Source organism: Neopsephotus bourkii, unplaced genomic scaffold, assembly GCF_033783945.1.
Source record: "Neopsephotus bourkii isolate Nb327-2 ecotype Australia unplaced genomic scaffold, CSIRO-AGI_Nbou_v1 NB_359, whole genome shotgun sequence".
Classification (NCBI taxonomy): domain Eukaryota; kingdom Metazoa; phylum Chordata; class Aves; order Psittaciformes; family Psittacidae; genus Neopsephotus; species Neopsephotus bourkii.
The window spans coordinates 317,590-333,844 of NW_026900865.1; the positions used below are offsets into that span (position 1 = coordinate 317,590).

Sequence of the window (16,255 nt, forward strand, 5' to 3'; positions counted from 1 at the left end):
AAAAATATAACAAAAACAATGGAAATGAAAAAAATACCCTTTTAAGGATCAACTTCAGAACTGAGTTTCAGGTTTCCCCATTAAGCTAATGACTGAGAGCATTAGAAGTCTATGAAATTTCCAGGGGTTTTCAATGCAGCTCTTTGGAACAAACAGCAGAATAATTGATTATTCAGTCTCTTGCTTTACTCATAACCCTTCAGTCTCCTCCTTTCAATCAACTTCCAGCCATACACAAATTAAAACAGAAGAAACAAGAAAGCATTGACTGTGAGCTCTTTACAAAGGGTTATATAAAGCCATCAGCAAAACTGTTCCTGATTCCACAAACAGCAGCAACAGGAGGCCTTAAGTGGCAAAAACCTGGCACTGGTGAAGTCAGCGCAACCTTTCACTCCATTCCGAGAATGTAAATGTCTATGGCTATGGATTTGATGTTATGCCTATGCTACATAAAATAATCCTGCTAATAAAACCCAGTGTGGTTCATCCTCCTTTTTCAAGGATCAAAAGCTATGTCTACAATACACAGGCAATATGGACCAGCAGGGAAAAAAAAGGCTGGTGCTGAGGACTTCAGGTCCAGATCACATATCTTTCAAGAGGTTTTAATTCCACTCTAGCCTAGTCCTATGGGTTGAATGCCTACTGGATGGCACTTCTGCAGCACAACTTTCAATTTTGTTTCAGTTGAAAGGAATCCAGCCCATGAGCTCTGGGACTGCTCCACAATGCATGTAAGACACGAGGGACAATTAGGAGATGCATTTCCAAAGCACACTCCTGATTTGACCTAACACACTAATGTGGATGCATCCAAACAGCTTAGACCATATTGCTGCATTATACCCTCTAAAATTAAGGAGTACCAAGGTCATGAAGAGGTTTACCTCCCTGTTAATAGGACTTGTAGCCTTCAATGTGCTTTACACAGGGGCAGCAACCTATGGTGAAGATGACTTACAGCCAGTGCTAGGCACTGTGTTTCTGACTCCAAATAGCTGATTTCCCACTAGCTTGACCTTGTTATCTCCAGGATTTTTATTTTATAAGCTCTACACATTTAGAAAGCTTAGCTGTGTAGCTGAATATTTTATCTTCGGGAGAGCTTGTCAGCTTTTACATCTGTTCTACTGACAAGGGTCTTCTCCTTGATGACTTTGCAAAGCACGCGTTATTGCACTGAAAACTCATCAGATGTCTCATACACCTGTGAGAAACTGAGCTACTTGCCTTCTTCGCTTGGGCTCTCCCTCCCCCTCCCCAGTTTTATAGTAGTCAAAAAGATTTACTTCTCTTCTAAAAAATAATACATAAATAAATACGTTGCAAGTCACAAACATTAAATACTTAATTTGAACCGGCAGAAAGCCCAGCTACCGGAATTCTACAGTGGTCTGTTAGGTCGTATGTCTCTGCATGTGCATATTGAAGGAAACAGCAGAAAAAATACTTTACAATTTGATGAACAACATATGACACAGAACCTCTAGACTCATAAGAAAGGGTTACAAACTCAGGAAAATACCTTCCATATAGAATTCTGCTGTCTCCAAGAAAAAGAAAATACCTGTACACTCCTTACTTTCACTGATACAGAACCATCATCATTCAGGCTTGATATATAAATTGGAATAAAGAAGCAAATATTCACTAAGGACTTGACTGAAGTTCAGGTGATAAAAAGGGACATTTTCAGAGTACATGTTAGATGTCAAAACAGAAAGGCTGATACTGTGCCATCTGCTTTTAGGCAAAATCCTCCCTTGATTTCAACCATAAGCTTTGCTTATGATTGGCACCATGGCTTATAATAATTTTACCATAGTTCTTTCTGGAGCAAAATAAAACATCACTCTCCATTTCATCATGCACACAGGAGGAACCCATGAGCCTAGTTTAAACTGGAAAGAGAAAAGAAGGAGAGGGGAAAATAAAAAGCACATTTGATTTCTCACAGTCTATAGAATTATCTCAATGCCACTGCAGACAGGAGCATTACTTCTGAAAATCACAATAAGCACTCATAGGATCAGAATAAGCAAATGAAAAGGCTGTGCTTTCAACAGGCACAGTAACAAAGTAATACCAAGTTTGAAAATATGCCTAAGTTTTTAAAACATGAGTGAAACTGTTGCACTGGTCTCACAATAAAGTAATGCATATACTCACTAAATAGCCAGTGATTCACATTTCTGCAAATCAGATTCTGCACCCAACAAATATCCTATACTGAACTTACTGCCTATTCTTTCTTCCCCATAAAGATACAAAAACAGAAGGGAAGCAGTCTAACCTAAAAGATGCCACAAGGGTTGCATTTAGCCCTTTCCACTGGAAACTCACCTTAGTTTCTGACTACGAGTGCTTGGGAAAGAATACCCTTTCAACATTTCACACTGCTGCATTTTCAAACACCCCTACTGCACTGTCACACATTCCTAATACAGTGGGGATGCCCTGCCTGTTATAAATTACTCTCATAAACCATCTATTTCTGCTGCTTCCTTTGGGGTTGCACCCAAGGTTAGGATCAAGCAAGCAACACTCAGAATCCACATGTGCAAGATCTGAACTTAACAGGAGGAAGCAGATGGTAACTGATCCTTGTTTTACTGCCCTTGGCATTTGCCTTCTGCAAGATGCCTTTGAGAAGATCACCAGGACAGGTACATTTGAATATACCACCTTCTTCCTAATGCCAATGAGCCTCTTCATATGTACCCGAAATCTGCTTGACTTAAAAACTACAGGCATAAGCAGACATCTAGTATGTAATGGTCTGTTTTCCCATATCCTGGGGTATTTTATCACTGTGGACAATGCCACAGAACTCGTTCTTAAAGTGACTGTTATGTGACCTTATTTAGCTGCTGATACTCCAGAGAACCTCAGCTGTAGCTTTAAGTACCTTCTGGTCTTGTTTGAGCTTTTGCAAGCATATACTTTAAAGGCTGTGTTGACATCTATGCAAAAGAACTGAACAAAATGCGGGGAAAATTTACCGCAGAGAGGAAAGAAAAGGCAGAGTAAAATAAGGGAGCAAAACTGAGATGGATTTGAAAAATAAGTTTAAGGGAAATTGTTGAGCAGATAAAGGCAAAAGGAATTGGAAAAGGGAAATCAGAAATGTTAACTTGTGATGGAGCACATGGCCACAACTTCGTATTTTCTAATACCCCATCATGCTTTCCAAGTGACATCCCCATCATATTTCTATTGAAAGCCTCTGCATAAGTGAAAGATGTGCAGAGGAGAGGTGCACAAGTCAGACTCTTGTCAGCTGTAAACATCAGTGAGAACACAGAATTTCCAGTATCCGAGACTGAAACTTTTCCACAGCCAAAGAATCAAACCACACATACCTGATTGCCATGTCTACAGACTAAAGGGCCAGGGAAAGAGGAAACTTTCACTGAGACATATTACTAGTCATTACAATTATATGAGGCATGAAGATGGCCCAGACTGGAAAAACTAAATTCTAAGTGCAAGTATCCCATTGTTCCTTCTCTGTCACTGGATTTAAGGAAAATATGCTGTTTCTAGGCAATGTAGGACAAAGAAGTCTTGGTTTTAAAACTTTTAAACTTTATCTTGTAGACATTACATCTGAATATTATCACCTCTCTTAATCACCTTCTGATGCCTGATAGTGCCCCTTTAACCTTTGTTAGTCAATTACTGGATGAGTTATCTCCTTACTCTCTTTTGAAGGAAGAGTTGTGCCCCTTTTCATGCTGATAAGAGACACAAAAATATTCACTCCCAGCAAACATTTAAAAGTAAAGTGTCTTGAGCAAACTACCAGGGTCTAAAGGTAGAAAGCTGTGGTTAACTTCTCTGTTATCTTAACTCTTTAGTCAATCCACCAGAACAAACAGGCATAGAAGACGGATGCTCTTTTTTACAAATTAAGCAGAAATAATTGTTCTCTGAAAGAATGGACTTTATAACATGCTTTGTAACACAGCAAATAAATCAAATGATTGGAAGTGAAATACCTACCCATTTTCTGGGCCGGCCTCTGGGTCGCTTTTCACCAGTGGCTTCTGCTTTCTGTAAATGGAGAAGAAACACAACATATTTTATACCTCAGCATTATTTAACAGACTCAGTAACTAGGAACTCCTTTCCTGTAACATTAGCCACAGTTATCTCTCTTGGGTGGCACTAAGGCCCTTCCTGCTCTATGGGTGGAATAATATTCAACACAGTGATTATGTTGGTTTTCCTGACATTTCCTAGCCAGAGTGGCCAGGGAATGCCTCACCTGCACCCTGCACCAAGGGTGCTCCTGGTCCTAATCCACCCCATGTCCAGGGGCACAGAGAAGCATGCCCATGCACATCCAGCTGCTCAGCATAGTCTGGGGTGCCCCAGCCCGGGCCAGCCATGGGGCACGCAGACTGTGGAGGGGAGCACAGGGCACTTTGGGAACCTGAGAACCCCCAGTAACACCAAATCTAGCCTTGCACAGGCTGTCAGAAATTTACTTCAGCATCCTCCTTCCTCCTTTCAGTATTTTAAACAAGAGAGACTAGGATGGGGACATTTTTAAAAGCACCAGTGCTATGTACAGTGGAAAGTATAGTCTCTGGTTATTTCAATCGTGATGCACTACATCAGCAAAACACTTCCTAAGCATTAGAAAGCTGAAAACAAACCTAAAACATCTACATACACACACAGTCACTGAATCAAAAATACAGCCTGTTTCAAGCCTGAACAAAGCACATTATAGAAGCCACAATTCCTTCTTTTAGTCCCATGATGTTCATGCATGAAATGGATTTGGACAGACTATTACCATGAACATGTGCGTTTGTATTGGGAAATAACTTCTCTACTTCATGTAAAGTTTTCCAGATAAGCTGCAAGTAAACCTTTCACTGGTCCAAAACACACCTTCTCTTCTCAGGTTTAAGGAAGCAGCAGCATGGAAGGTGCCCTAGAAGTGACAGCTATATTTATGTAAGCCCAGCAATTGGTCCTGGAGCTCAATGCAAGGGAAATAGGGATTCTCTTACAGGCTCTTTCATTAACTGACTGTGTGACACTCTGAATACTATGCCTTATGCACTACACTAAAATATGGGCTTTAAAATTAAAATTGCAGGTTATTTTCTCTAGGTAGGTTCTAGCCATCCACACTTCTCATCAGGTAAATAACCCTGTCCTACAGAGGGTGATGAGGATTTTGCTACCAGCTTTAGTGAAGGCAGGACTTGCCACATACAAAATCCCTGCGAATAAAGACTTTCAGCACACATTCTGTGAACGTGCTTTCACATTTCCATGAATTGGTTTTTTCCTGGTTAATTGTATGTGTATTTGATTTTCCCTTAGAAATCAACTGTGTCATTAAATAAATCACTTGCTGGTCAATGTCGGTAACATATACTGTAACCTAATGCTGTGTAAATCGGATTCCTCTAAAAGAGAACCTGAGCTGAAGAAGTTGTGGAGGAATCTCTACAAAAAAACTGCCCTGCGAGCTAAATGCAACTCTTTTGAAATCAATATCTCAGTAAGGAGAAAGCTGTGAAAAATAAAATTCACACTCCTAAAGGGCAAAATTATCACTCAGACCTGTTAAAAGAGTAAACCTGCTCTTTAGTCGTTTATACTGGTGTTACATGTAAGGCGAAACCCTCTTATGAGAATACTTGTTCAAGTGCATTTACTATATCCTGTAGCTGTCTATTTCAGGGTTTTGTTTCCTTTTAAAGTGTTCATTTCTTTCTACCTGATAACCTGAAAGATGCAAAAAAAAAGATGTGGCTTGGTTTTGACAAGCTGTAGCCCCCTCCATTTATGTTCACTTCACAAAACACTGGGTAAAAACTGAGGAGAAAATATTGATCTTAACAATAATTAAAGGTTAAAATTGTTCTGAACAACTCAACACCTGACGTACTATTGAAGCAACAAACACCATTTATTTTCCTCTGTATATTACCGCGCTTGAAGGAAAGACCCTTTTCCAAAACTCTATGAAAAGCAATTAACTTTATGAACATGAAAACTACTTTGGTCTTACAATTAAAGCTCCTACAAACCTGACACAAACTGTAAGTGTAACAGCAGCATATAATCCATTTTGATGGGAAAGAGAACATGAGAGACTTCTTTGAGTAACTAATCTTTGCTTCCTGCCATAAACTGTCACACAGCGTGGCCGCTTGCCACAAACAGGGCTGCGCTTTACCCCCGAGGAAGGGCCTGTCAGAAGTGGCTAGTGTTCCTGATGGCTAGTTTGGATATCAGTTTGTCAAGTGCTTGGGGACCTTTCACATTGAAAGGCACTATATTCCTGCTGTATATGATTTCCACCTCATGTTAGAAGAAAAACATTTCCATGGTTCTTATCAAAACCAAATCTTTCCCAGAGGTGAGCTGAGCAAACAGCAAGGCATGCCAGAGACAATGTTTTGGTACAGAGCCATTCTGTAAGTAAATAGGAAGGTTTCCACAGACTAGACTGCAGAAAACGAAGGACAAGAACCTCCAGAGTGAAGTTTTTTATCTCCATTCCAAGAAAGACAAAACACTTCTGGAACAACCAGAAGAAGTACTGGAAGTCCAGTAGTGATGATAAAGACATGAAGCTTAGGAAAATATTCTAACTCCCTCTGGATATTTTGTAGTTTGCATTTTGCAAACATAACTTGTGTTTTCTCCAACAGAGCACAAGACTGTCTTTTAATTTGAGCACCTGAAAGGTTTTATTGCGTATCAGACAAGTAATTCAGTGTTCCTCCACATAATTTTAAACTAATTAATAAGAAAAAGAACACGTAAGTGCCAAAGCATTCCCTTTCCTCTGAACCAGGTATTTGCATAATCAGAAACATGCCAGTCTGATGCCTCTTTGCTTTAATTGAAGTGTTGCCTCTGAAGCTAGGAACAAATCCAGAGAGAGCTCCAAGCCACCCAGAAGTAACACAGATCTCATCTGGGGAGTAAGATGCACATGTTCCCAGCCACCCTACAAGCAGCAGCTGGTACCTGCTTCATCAGGAAGGAAGCTGCTGCCTTCATGCTCTAAAGCACTTTCTAAAACTGAGATGTGTTTGGTCAGGGCTTTCTTAACATTTGGTGCTACACTGTGAGGCATGATCTCGTTCTGTACAGCTTAGACACAAAATCATCACACTTAAAGGCGGGTCGGGAATGTTATCTAACACAAACAAGTTTCATGAAAAATCATGCCATCCCTCATAAACAATAATATGAATATGTTATTTTTGCTATGTCACATTTTAGGAACAGAATTAGACTTGTTTTTTAATGCATGATCTATATGGAAAATGGGGGTGTTTTTTGCCCCAGGTGAGGAAGATGGTCATTCCAGTCACTGCTGCCTGGAATCAGCTAACAGTCCCCAGGCCAATTTGCAATTTACCTAAGCCCTGAACCACAAAGCCATCAAACCCTGCTTCCAAACGTATTTGACTGCCTATCATCTCTACCTCCTTGTTGCATAAATGCATTGGGCCCAGAGAGAAACTGAGGCTGTACTACTGAAAGCAATTAACAAGACAAGTATAAATAATTGAGCAGCTATAAAGTGCTCTTTGGTCATCTGTCTGTTGTCAAAGAAGATCTCAAATGCAACAGAATCCAAATTTGGAGAACTCTATCCACTTTGCAAAATGATCTGCTGGAGACCTCAGATAAAACGTGTCAGAGCTGTAAATCAGGTGAAATAACTGAGAGGTCTCAGGAGAAAGATCACTGTGTCAAAGACCTTTCCCAGGAATGTATCCCTCCCCTTAAAAAAAAAAAAGAAGTTATTTTGTTAAAAAAATAGGCTAGGCATTGGCTGAATGCAAAAATATCACGCTTCCCATGTCCTGTTTTACCCATTTTAAGCATAAAAGGAATCAGTCTTCTGCTTCTCCTATCTTGCTCAGAATGCCTGATTTTGAGGTCTTATTTTTCAGGTACAACCACCATGCTACAATCACTTGATAAATCTGATCTTGTTTTCCCTTTAAGCCTGGAATGACCAGTGTTGGTGAGAATGAATGAAGCATGGAGAAGCCAAATACATTTTCATGAACCAATTTAGGGCAGAGTCCTGGTCACATGCACTCTTCTTTTACCTTTGGACTGCTTAACTCGGGGACATGCCTTTCTACATACCAAGTTCTGGCCATGTAATGTAGAGACAGTAGTTGATTTAGTCACACACAGTACCACAGAGCCTGGTTTTCAGAAGATGGTATTTCAAGATCCATAGGTGTTTTCAGTGAATTTCATTACATCGATAACTACAATAAAACTCCAAATATTTTAACTGAAGGTGAATTTCACTCAAGAGTTTACTTTTGGATATTCCTGAGATATCCCTTGACATTTTCTTTCAAGATAAACACATAGTAGCTACTACTCCTTTTTTCTTAACCTCACAATTGTGTTTCCTCCTTCCAAACAGAACAGTATTTATGCCTATACAGCATTTTTGTCAAGCCCATCTACAGGAGCTAAACAAAGAAAAGCCCTTGAATGCTTAAGGGAAATGCAATGGGCTGGGAACACAGCTGAGCTTAACAAACAAAGCTCAAGCACAGAACACCCAGGAAACTAAAAAGGAACATCCCTGCTAAGATCTTCCTCCAAAACTAGTCATGCATTAGGGAATAAAAGGGAAATCTTCACTTTTTTTGCTAATTTTTAACAAACATTTTGAATGAATAACAGTCTGATTTTTTTAAAGACACCAACTTCGGTAACAGCCTAATTGTGGGGAATCAAGTCCAAGATGATCAGGAGGTTTTTTGTGTCTATCTCTTCTCATCTGCTAACATGTTGTGCTCCTTCTGTTTGCAAAAATTAAACTATTGGGAAATGGTTAAGTTTTCTATAAAACTCAGGTTACCTTTTGTGTCCAGTTTCTAACAAGCCAGGCATGTGTGATACGTGAGGCTTTTAAAAAAAAATGCCTATTACCTAAAATTAGAGTAATTGCCACATTATTAGCTGTCCAGTTGGTCTTGCAACATCCTGTATGCATTGTCAAGTTTCACATTGCTAATTTCCTAACAAGCGCAGTTTGTTTTCAGATGCCCCAAGGCCAGTTTACTAAGACCAAACACAAGCTCTGAAAGCTACCAAAAAAATAAAAAAGAAAAAGAAAAAAAATAAAAGAAAAAAAATCCCATGAAGCAAGGAATTAAAAATACACAACACAAGCACGATGCCAGGGTAAATTCTATGTCAACTGATTGAACAGCATTTCCTTTTCGAAGTGTAACAAAACAAAGCCTCAGTTCTGGAATATCTTAAACTCACTGCCAGTTTGTGCAATACATTTTTAATCGTGATGTGTAATGGTTTGCAAGAGAACACCCAATCAATTAATCATGAGTGCCTTCTCATGGCTGCTCGGTGGGTTCTCCTGGCCAACGTTTATCTTACATGTTGTGAACACTCTAATACATTTCAATGAGCTCCCTTTGAAACAACCAGGGCACACACTAGTCTTTAGAAATTCCATTAGATCCCAGTTGCATGTATAGTACCCAGGTTCACATGTAGAGGGGCTTAAGCTCAGTCAACCAGCTGTCCTTCTGAGAGCTGAGGCAGGATAGGAAGCCTTAAATAAATACATGTATGCATATGGATGTGTAAATATGTTCACCACAAAATGAAACATATAGCTCACTCCTATAAAAGGTGATAACCCTCACTGCCAAATGAAGCCTTCTCACAGTGCCAAACCCTTCCCATTCATATTACTGTTAGAAAAACTATCAGAATTAATATTACATAAAAAGCACTTTGAGATGCCTACTGAGAAGCTGAACCATTTTAGAAAAGGTTAATTATCAATTTGGAAAAAGAGCTGAAATATTTATTTGAAATGTGATCTCACTGACTTTCTTCTAGTCAGGCTTTATAAGTGGTTTATGTTTTAGAGGATTTATCAAACATTTATATACTTTATCTATAAACCTAGAAACAAGTCAGTCTTGTAATTACATACCTCTCCAAGGGTTGGTTTTTTTTTTATGATTAAAAAAGACAGGTGGTCTTTGGTGATTTTTTTTACATTATCAACACACAAAAAGGTTCTCTCTAACTAGAGCAGTACTTTGATGCATTCTGAAAATCAAAACATTACAATGAAGTTGCTCAGTTCATAAATCACATTAAACAAAACCCAACAACTATATGCACCAGAATAATCTATAAAGCTCTTGATTTGATATACCTACATATAAATCTATGTTTTTAAGTTACTTTCCATTTATACTGATTTCCAAATCACTCATATAAATGAAATAATGCCAATATTTCCTTTAGAAATATCTTTTTAAAACACACTTCTATGAATTACTTAAAATTTAATCTTACTACAAATATTTCTCCTAGGAAAGCCAACACTCCTAAGAGTAATATTTAAAATACTAAAGCTCACATTTGGATTTGCTAGACTAATAAAAATCTGCTTTCTCTCTTTTGAGGAGTGAAAGTTAAACTATTTTAAATTGAAACTGAGGAACTTTTTTATTATGTAAAGAAAAAACAAATCAGCAACATTTTAAGCTCAGTAGGTTGCAGAGGGGCTTTGATATATTTTAAATACTTAACCTGTAAAGCATTTTCTGCTAATTCATGAACTTCTTGACAGAATGTCCTGGGTTTGTTTCCAGCTCAGCAAGCAAAAAAACAATTTTATATTTAAAGAGTTGGAAAACGTTCCTCAAATAAACGTTGAAAACACTTAAAACAGGCATGAAACTATAGCCCCCCTCTAATGATTTACTATTTCTCACCAGTTACTATAGCAATTCATAACACTGAAAATTATCAAACTGAATATGGTCAGTACCATAGGCATACTGAAAAGTGAACCATAATTACATGAGACCACAAATACCTTCCCCACACGTTTTTGTCACAGATCTACTTAAAAGATAGTGATATACTTAAGCAATACAGTTCACTACCAGATTTCCTAAGCTTTTGTTTCCAATTTAGTACCTGTAAATTAGTGCTAACTGCTGTGTAACCATCAACATAAACAAAATCCCCATATTTGTTTTCCAGCTTATACACAACTATTTGCCTTCTCTAAAATAATGCCTACAGAAAGATCTTATTTGCCTTCATTATTTTCTAATGCTGAGCTTCCTCCACTTCAAGTAAAATTAAGTCACAGTTTCACATTGTATTTGTGATGTGAAGTCCATGAACTAAATGCAGTGACTTCAGGGAGCTTCTCCTATAGCTAAATATATTCAGAACCCCCAGAATTAAGCTTGCTCCCATCACCAAGCAGAAGCAGTGGCTCAGAAGACTAATAGCACTTCAAGCAAAAGTCTCTGAAAATGATTACTGAACAAGCTATAGTAAGCTTTTACTGTAATTCAGTGTTTACCATCACATTTTAAAGCTGTAAATTTCAATATATGCACTTATTTCCATCAACACATAATTGGATTTACTTCTAATTAACCTATGTTTGACAAAACACTTAGCTTTAATACACAGATTTGGTCTGGAGTACTAACAACTGTAAGTGGACAAGAAATTAATCTTCCTCTTTCAAAAATCCTCATTGAGAAAATAATATCCTTAATGTTGATTTTCTTACTAGATACAGGAGATCTCAGTAAACACATCAAATACAGCATGTTATTTCCCTAATGTGCACACTAGTCAGAAAGCAAGCCTAGGGTCTGTACCTAGGGTCTTCAGGCACCATGTTAATACTAACCTTAAAAATGCAAAAGATGTGCATTATGTAGCTTCTATTATCACAAAGATCCTGACTGAACAGGTCGCAGTCTAAAGGACTGGATTTTTTGCTACCAGTTAATGAGAAAACAGCATTAGGAACTCTAATAATCTCACCTTCTGAGCTGCTTTAGAGGGACTCTTGTTTTTGCTTCCTTTGGGTCTTCCTCTTGGTCTTTTAGGAGATGGTTCACCAGTTGGTTCCTAAATACAGGAAAACACGCTATTGTGGCAAGAGGCTACAACTAACCCAGAACATCTAAAGGATAAACTGTAACTGAGACGTTACATAAAACATGTGGATTAACAGTATAAATAAATAACAATACTTAAAATGCAACATGAAAAAATAAACAACTCGAGGTAAAGAAAAAATACATTTTGCACAACAAAAGAGCTTAACTTCCCTTGTAACTGCATAAAAACGTTGAAATGTTTGCTTATGCTAGCACAGAAGTTACAGAAGAAAACACAGTGTTAGAAGATGGCTATGATTTCCCTCATGTAGGAATGATTATTCAACAGCTAACAGAAGAAAACACAGTGTTAGAAGAGGGCTATGATTTCCCTCATGTAGGAATGATTATTCAACAGCTAATGTTTAGCCATTTAATTTCAACTGCATTTCATTGCAGCAAGATACAATTATATGCAGTTTCTAGCACAAACTTTCTTGTTAAGGGAAAAAATTAACTACCAGAAAACTGTAAAGTAAGCTTAGAGTATTTTCTTTCTCCAGGGTACAAATATTTTGGACTTTTTTTCTGTTTTCCTGCAGTCAGCATTATATTCACACCTATTCTAAGCATAATTGAGTTGTACTAAAATGCAAATGTAGAAGTTTCTTCAAACAGAGCACTAGCAAGCCAAAAAACCTCGACAAAGGAAAATATCTGAAACAAAACCCCCAACTCTGAAATGACTCGACAGGAACACTTATTATTTTAGCTGTTTCTTAACTAGCTCCTCTGTCTGACAGTAAATAACCAGTCCTTAAAAATGGGTATGAATTACTAAGAGTTCGGATTCCAAATATTTATTCAGTGAATCATAAACACTATAAAACTCTTCTAGCCTTAAATATTATACATTTCATTCAGATTACAGGATGTGGTAAAACTAATTAAATGCAGTTTGTTAACTTAAACCAGCTTAAAACCCTCCAGCTTTTTGAATTCCCGGGTAGGTTGAGGGAAGGCTGGCGAGGTGACTTCCCCAACTGCTCCAGCCCTCAGTGGCGGGCCCCGCAGGCACTGCACAGCTGGGCTGAGCACGCTTAAGGGGACGCGCTTTTCGTTCTCTTCCATACATCCAAACGCTATAGGAGAAAAAGAAAAGGGGGGGGGGGAATAACAGCAATAAAGAAATAAAATAGGAAGCCCCGGCGGGAGCTCGCAAGGCTGGGGCTGGACGGAGGAGCCCGGGGGTGAAGTGGGACCGGGGGCAAAGCCCGGAGTCGCTCCGGTGAATTAAGTGTCACTGAGGAGGGCAGAGCGGGAAAACCTTAGGCTCCGCTTTCATGCCTTTCCAAAAAGTAGTACTTTCTATACGATTTGCAGCAGCACATGGCTGGGAAAGAAGGGGGAGCAAAGCAGCTGCGTTTCTCCCCTGCTCGGGGCTCTGCTGTTCAGCTCCCGCCGTGTTTTCCGAGACCCTCGCAGGCTCCCGGGGCAGCGAGGCTGATGCTAAATGAATGGGAGTCAACATTTTTAAAGCCCACGGAAGCTCGCTTTAAAAAAGGAGCTCCCCAGGCAGCGCTACTTCCCAGTCGTGACTTCCGAGGGAAGCGTGGAAAGGGCTGCGAACAACCCCGCGCTGCCGGCGCAACCGAAGATCCCCCCTCGGCGGCGCCCGAGGAGGGGCTGCGGGGCTCCCGGGCTCCCGACCCGGCGGCGAGGCTGAGCGCGGGTCCGCACCTCCAAGCGTTGCGGCGACAATGGCACTCGGGGAGGGGAGAGGAGAGGGAAGGAAAGGAGGGAGGGGGTGCGGTGGAGATAATGCACGGGTCTGGCAAACTTAGCGCGGATTCAGGTCTTGCAAGTCAAAAATAGGAGCCCGGCGCGTCCCCTTCGCGGCTGGGGGTGCGGGGGGGAGGAAGCGGGGCTCCGCTCCCCGCGTCGAGAGCCGGGAACGGTGCCCCTCGGCTCGACCTGCTTGGGAAGGCGACGAAGCAAAGGCAATAGGTGTTGCAAACGCAGGGCAAGCCCCCTCCGGCTACCTCCCCCCACCTCCATCGGCAAAAGGGGCACCTCTCTGCACACGATGACGGGGTGAGGGGGGGAGGTGGGGGGGGGGGGCGCCAGGGGAGGGAAAAAAAAAGGCTAAAAAACCTATGCGACTTTCTCGCCACCCTCCTCTCCCCCAACCCCAGGATCTAGGGGCAGTCAGGGGCTGGGCTGGTCAAGATCGGAGGCGGCAGCAGCCCCGGTGGGACCCGACACACGCGCACACGCACACACGCGCACACACCCGCACGCACAGACTGAGACACTGCAAGGGCCGGGAGAGGAGGGAGACAGGAGAGCCCCGTTCCCCTCTCCTCGCTTTCGCAATTTCAAAATCAGCTCGAAATGACCCAGCGAGCGCTGGTTGGTCGGAGCCGCGCTGCTCCATGTTCCCCATTTACATTGAAAAGCCCCAGCTCGCTCCGTGCACAATAGTGAAAGTCCCGAGGCAGCGCGGTGGCTCGGCCGCCCGCCGCAGCTCCCGCCGCTCCCGGGGTCCCCCCGCCGGGGCGCCCGGCGGAGCCCCTCGCTATACGCCTCTGCACCGCCTCGCCGGGAAGCAGCGCACAACAAAGCCCCCCGCCCCGGCTCCGGGACTCCTTCGCTTGCAGCATAATACATGTACATGCCTCTAACATGCCTAGAGATCTGCGGCTCTACGTATCTATGCGATACTGACTTGTGGTTGCTTCCTGGGTCTGCCTCGTCCTCTCTTCTGAGGCTCTGCGGTTGCAGGTTGCTCCTGGGCAGCAGTGGAAGGCTGACCGGGTCCCTCACCTTGTGCACTCATCGTGACTTCTGCTGCTCAGCCTTAAACCAGTCTCTCCAAAGCACCTTGGAAGGGGGGGAATCAAAACGAGCTCTTGCTGCTTTTGCTGCTCGCTGCCACCACCACACCGGACGTCCTGGTGCTGCCAAAAAGGAGAAGAGAAGGGGAGGAGGAGGAGGAGGAGGTGATGGTGGTAGTGGTGCTGGTGGTGGTGGAAGAGGAGGGGGAATGAATCTCTCTTACAATTTAGGAATGGTTAGTAAGTAACATGAAGCAATTCAAAAAAGGGGAGGTTTAAAAAAAAAAATAGAAGAAGAAAAGGCAGAGTAAATTGCAACCCTGGAAATGCAAGAAGAGAGGGAAACACTCCGAGGGGAGCCGGGAGCAAACCAAGAAGGGGAAGAAAGATCCTACAAATTGAGAGCAAGTGGTGGCTATCGCGCTTGGATCGGATCAGGACAAATTAAGATAAGACACAGTGAAAATGGCCTGAGAACACTGCACGGTCCTGCCAGAAGCATGCACCCTGGGAAGACCGGGATTTCGGCAGCAGCGGGCGAAAAGAGCGATCATTTAAAAAATAATAAAACGATTTGGGAGATTGGGGAAGGGGGAAAAAAAAGGGGGGGGCGGTGCTGGGTTCGTGTCTGTGATGGGAGCTGCGGAGACTGGAAATATTATTATGCGAGTCCTGCCCACGGACTCAACTTGGGATGAGGGCTTTAAAAAAAAAAGGAAAAGAAAAGAAAATCCACCTTTCCCCGCGGGTGGAAAAACCAGGAGGGGGCTGTGCGAAAGGGGAGGGGAGGGTGCGGGGGGAAAGGAGGAGGAGGCAGAACGAGAGACCGAAAACCCAGCGAGCGGGGGCTGGCGGCCGGCCAGAGAAAACACGAGCAGCACGGCAGCCGGGTAGCGCCGCCGCCGCACGCCGCGGCCGCCTCACGTGTCCCGCACCGGCACGGCCCCGCCGCCGCCGCGGCAGGTTTAAAGGGCCAGGCCGGGCTCCCGGCTCCCCGCGCAGCGCTCGGCGGGGGACAACGCGGGCTCGGGCCCCCCCCGGCCCGCACTCATCCCCGCCCCGCCGCCGCTACACGTGGGTGCCCCGCCGCCGAGCGGAACAAAGGCGGCCGCGCCGGGGCCGCCCTTGCACCGGGAACGGGCCGGGCCCGCCGTGCGCCACTCGCGTTCCGGCCGCGGGCAGCCGCCGGGAGCGCGGCCCCTTCCCTCCGCCGTCGGGGTGGCGCTGCCGGTGCGGGGCCGCGCTGCCGGCGGCGCACGGTGCGGCGAGCTCGGCGCCTCCAGGGACGGCGGCCGCCTGGGTAAGATGTGGGCGGTGTAACCCGGCAGCGGGTCGGAGCTTCCCTGCCGCGACGGTGACAGGCGCGGGAATGACCTCTTCTGGAGAGCCCTGCCCCGGCATTGTTCCCATGAGCGCGGCTGGGCTGCGGGGTGCGGACCTTCCCCAGCTCCCCAAGGAGCGTGTCCCACACAGCCTTCTCCCTCCTTTGGC

The 16,255-nt window shown here is 43.1% G+C and overlaps 1 protein-coding gene across 3 annotated transcripts in view; it reads right to left on the bottom strand.

Moving 5' to 3' along the window:
• Window positions 1-15,761, bottom strand: part of HMGA2 (high mobility group AT-hook 2) — a 119,356-nt gene extending 103,595 nt beyond the window's left edge. Inside the window, exons 1-4 of one of the 3 annotated variants that reach the window (XM_061348487.1) lie at window positions 14,656-15,761; window positions 11,869-11,955; window positions 4,009-4,059; window positions 1,809-1,904 (exon numbers count right to left, since the gene is read on the bottom strand). In XM_061348487.1, the coding sequence (XP_061204471.1) occupies window positions 1,809-1,904; window positions 4,009-4,059; window positions 11,869-11,955; window positions 14,656-14,766 (345 nt within the window). In that variant the 5' untranslated portion in view covers window positions 14,767-15,761. Of the gene's footprint in view, window positions 1-1,808; window positions 1,905-4,008; window positions 4,060-11,868; window positions 11,956-14,655 lie in introns of those variants that run through there. The other 2 variants (XM_061348486.1, XM_061348488.1) reach the window with 2 other exon arrangements.
• Between the last annotated feature and the right edge of the window lie 494 nt (window positions 15,762-16,255).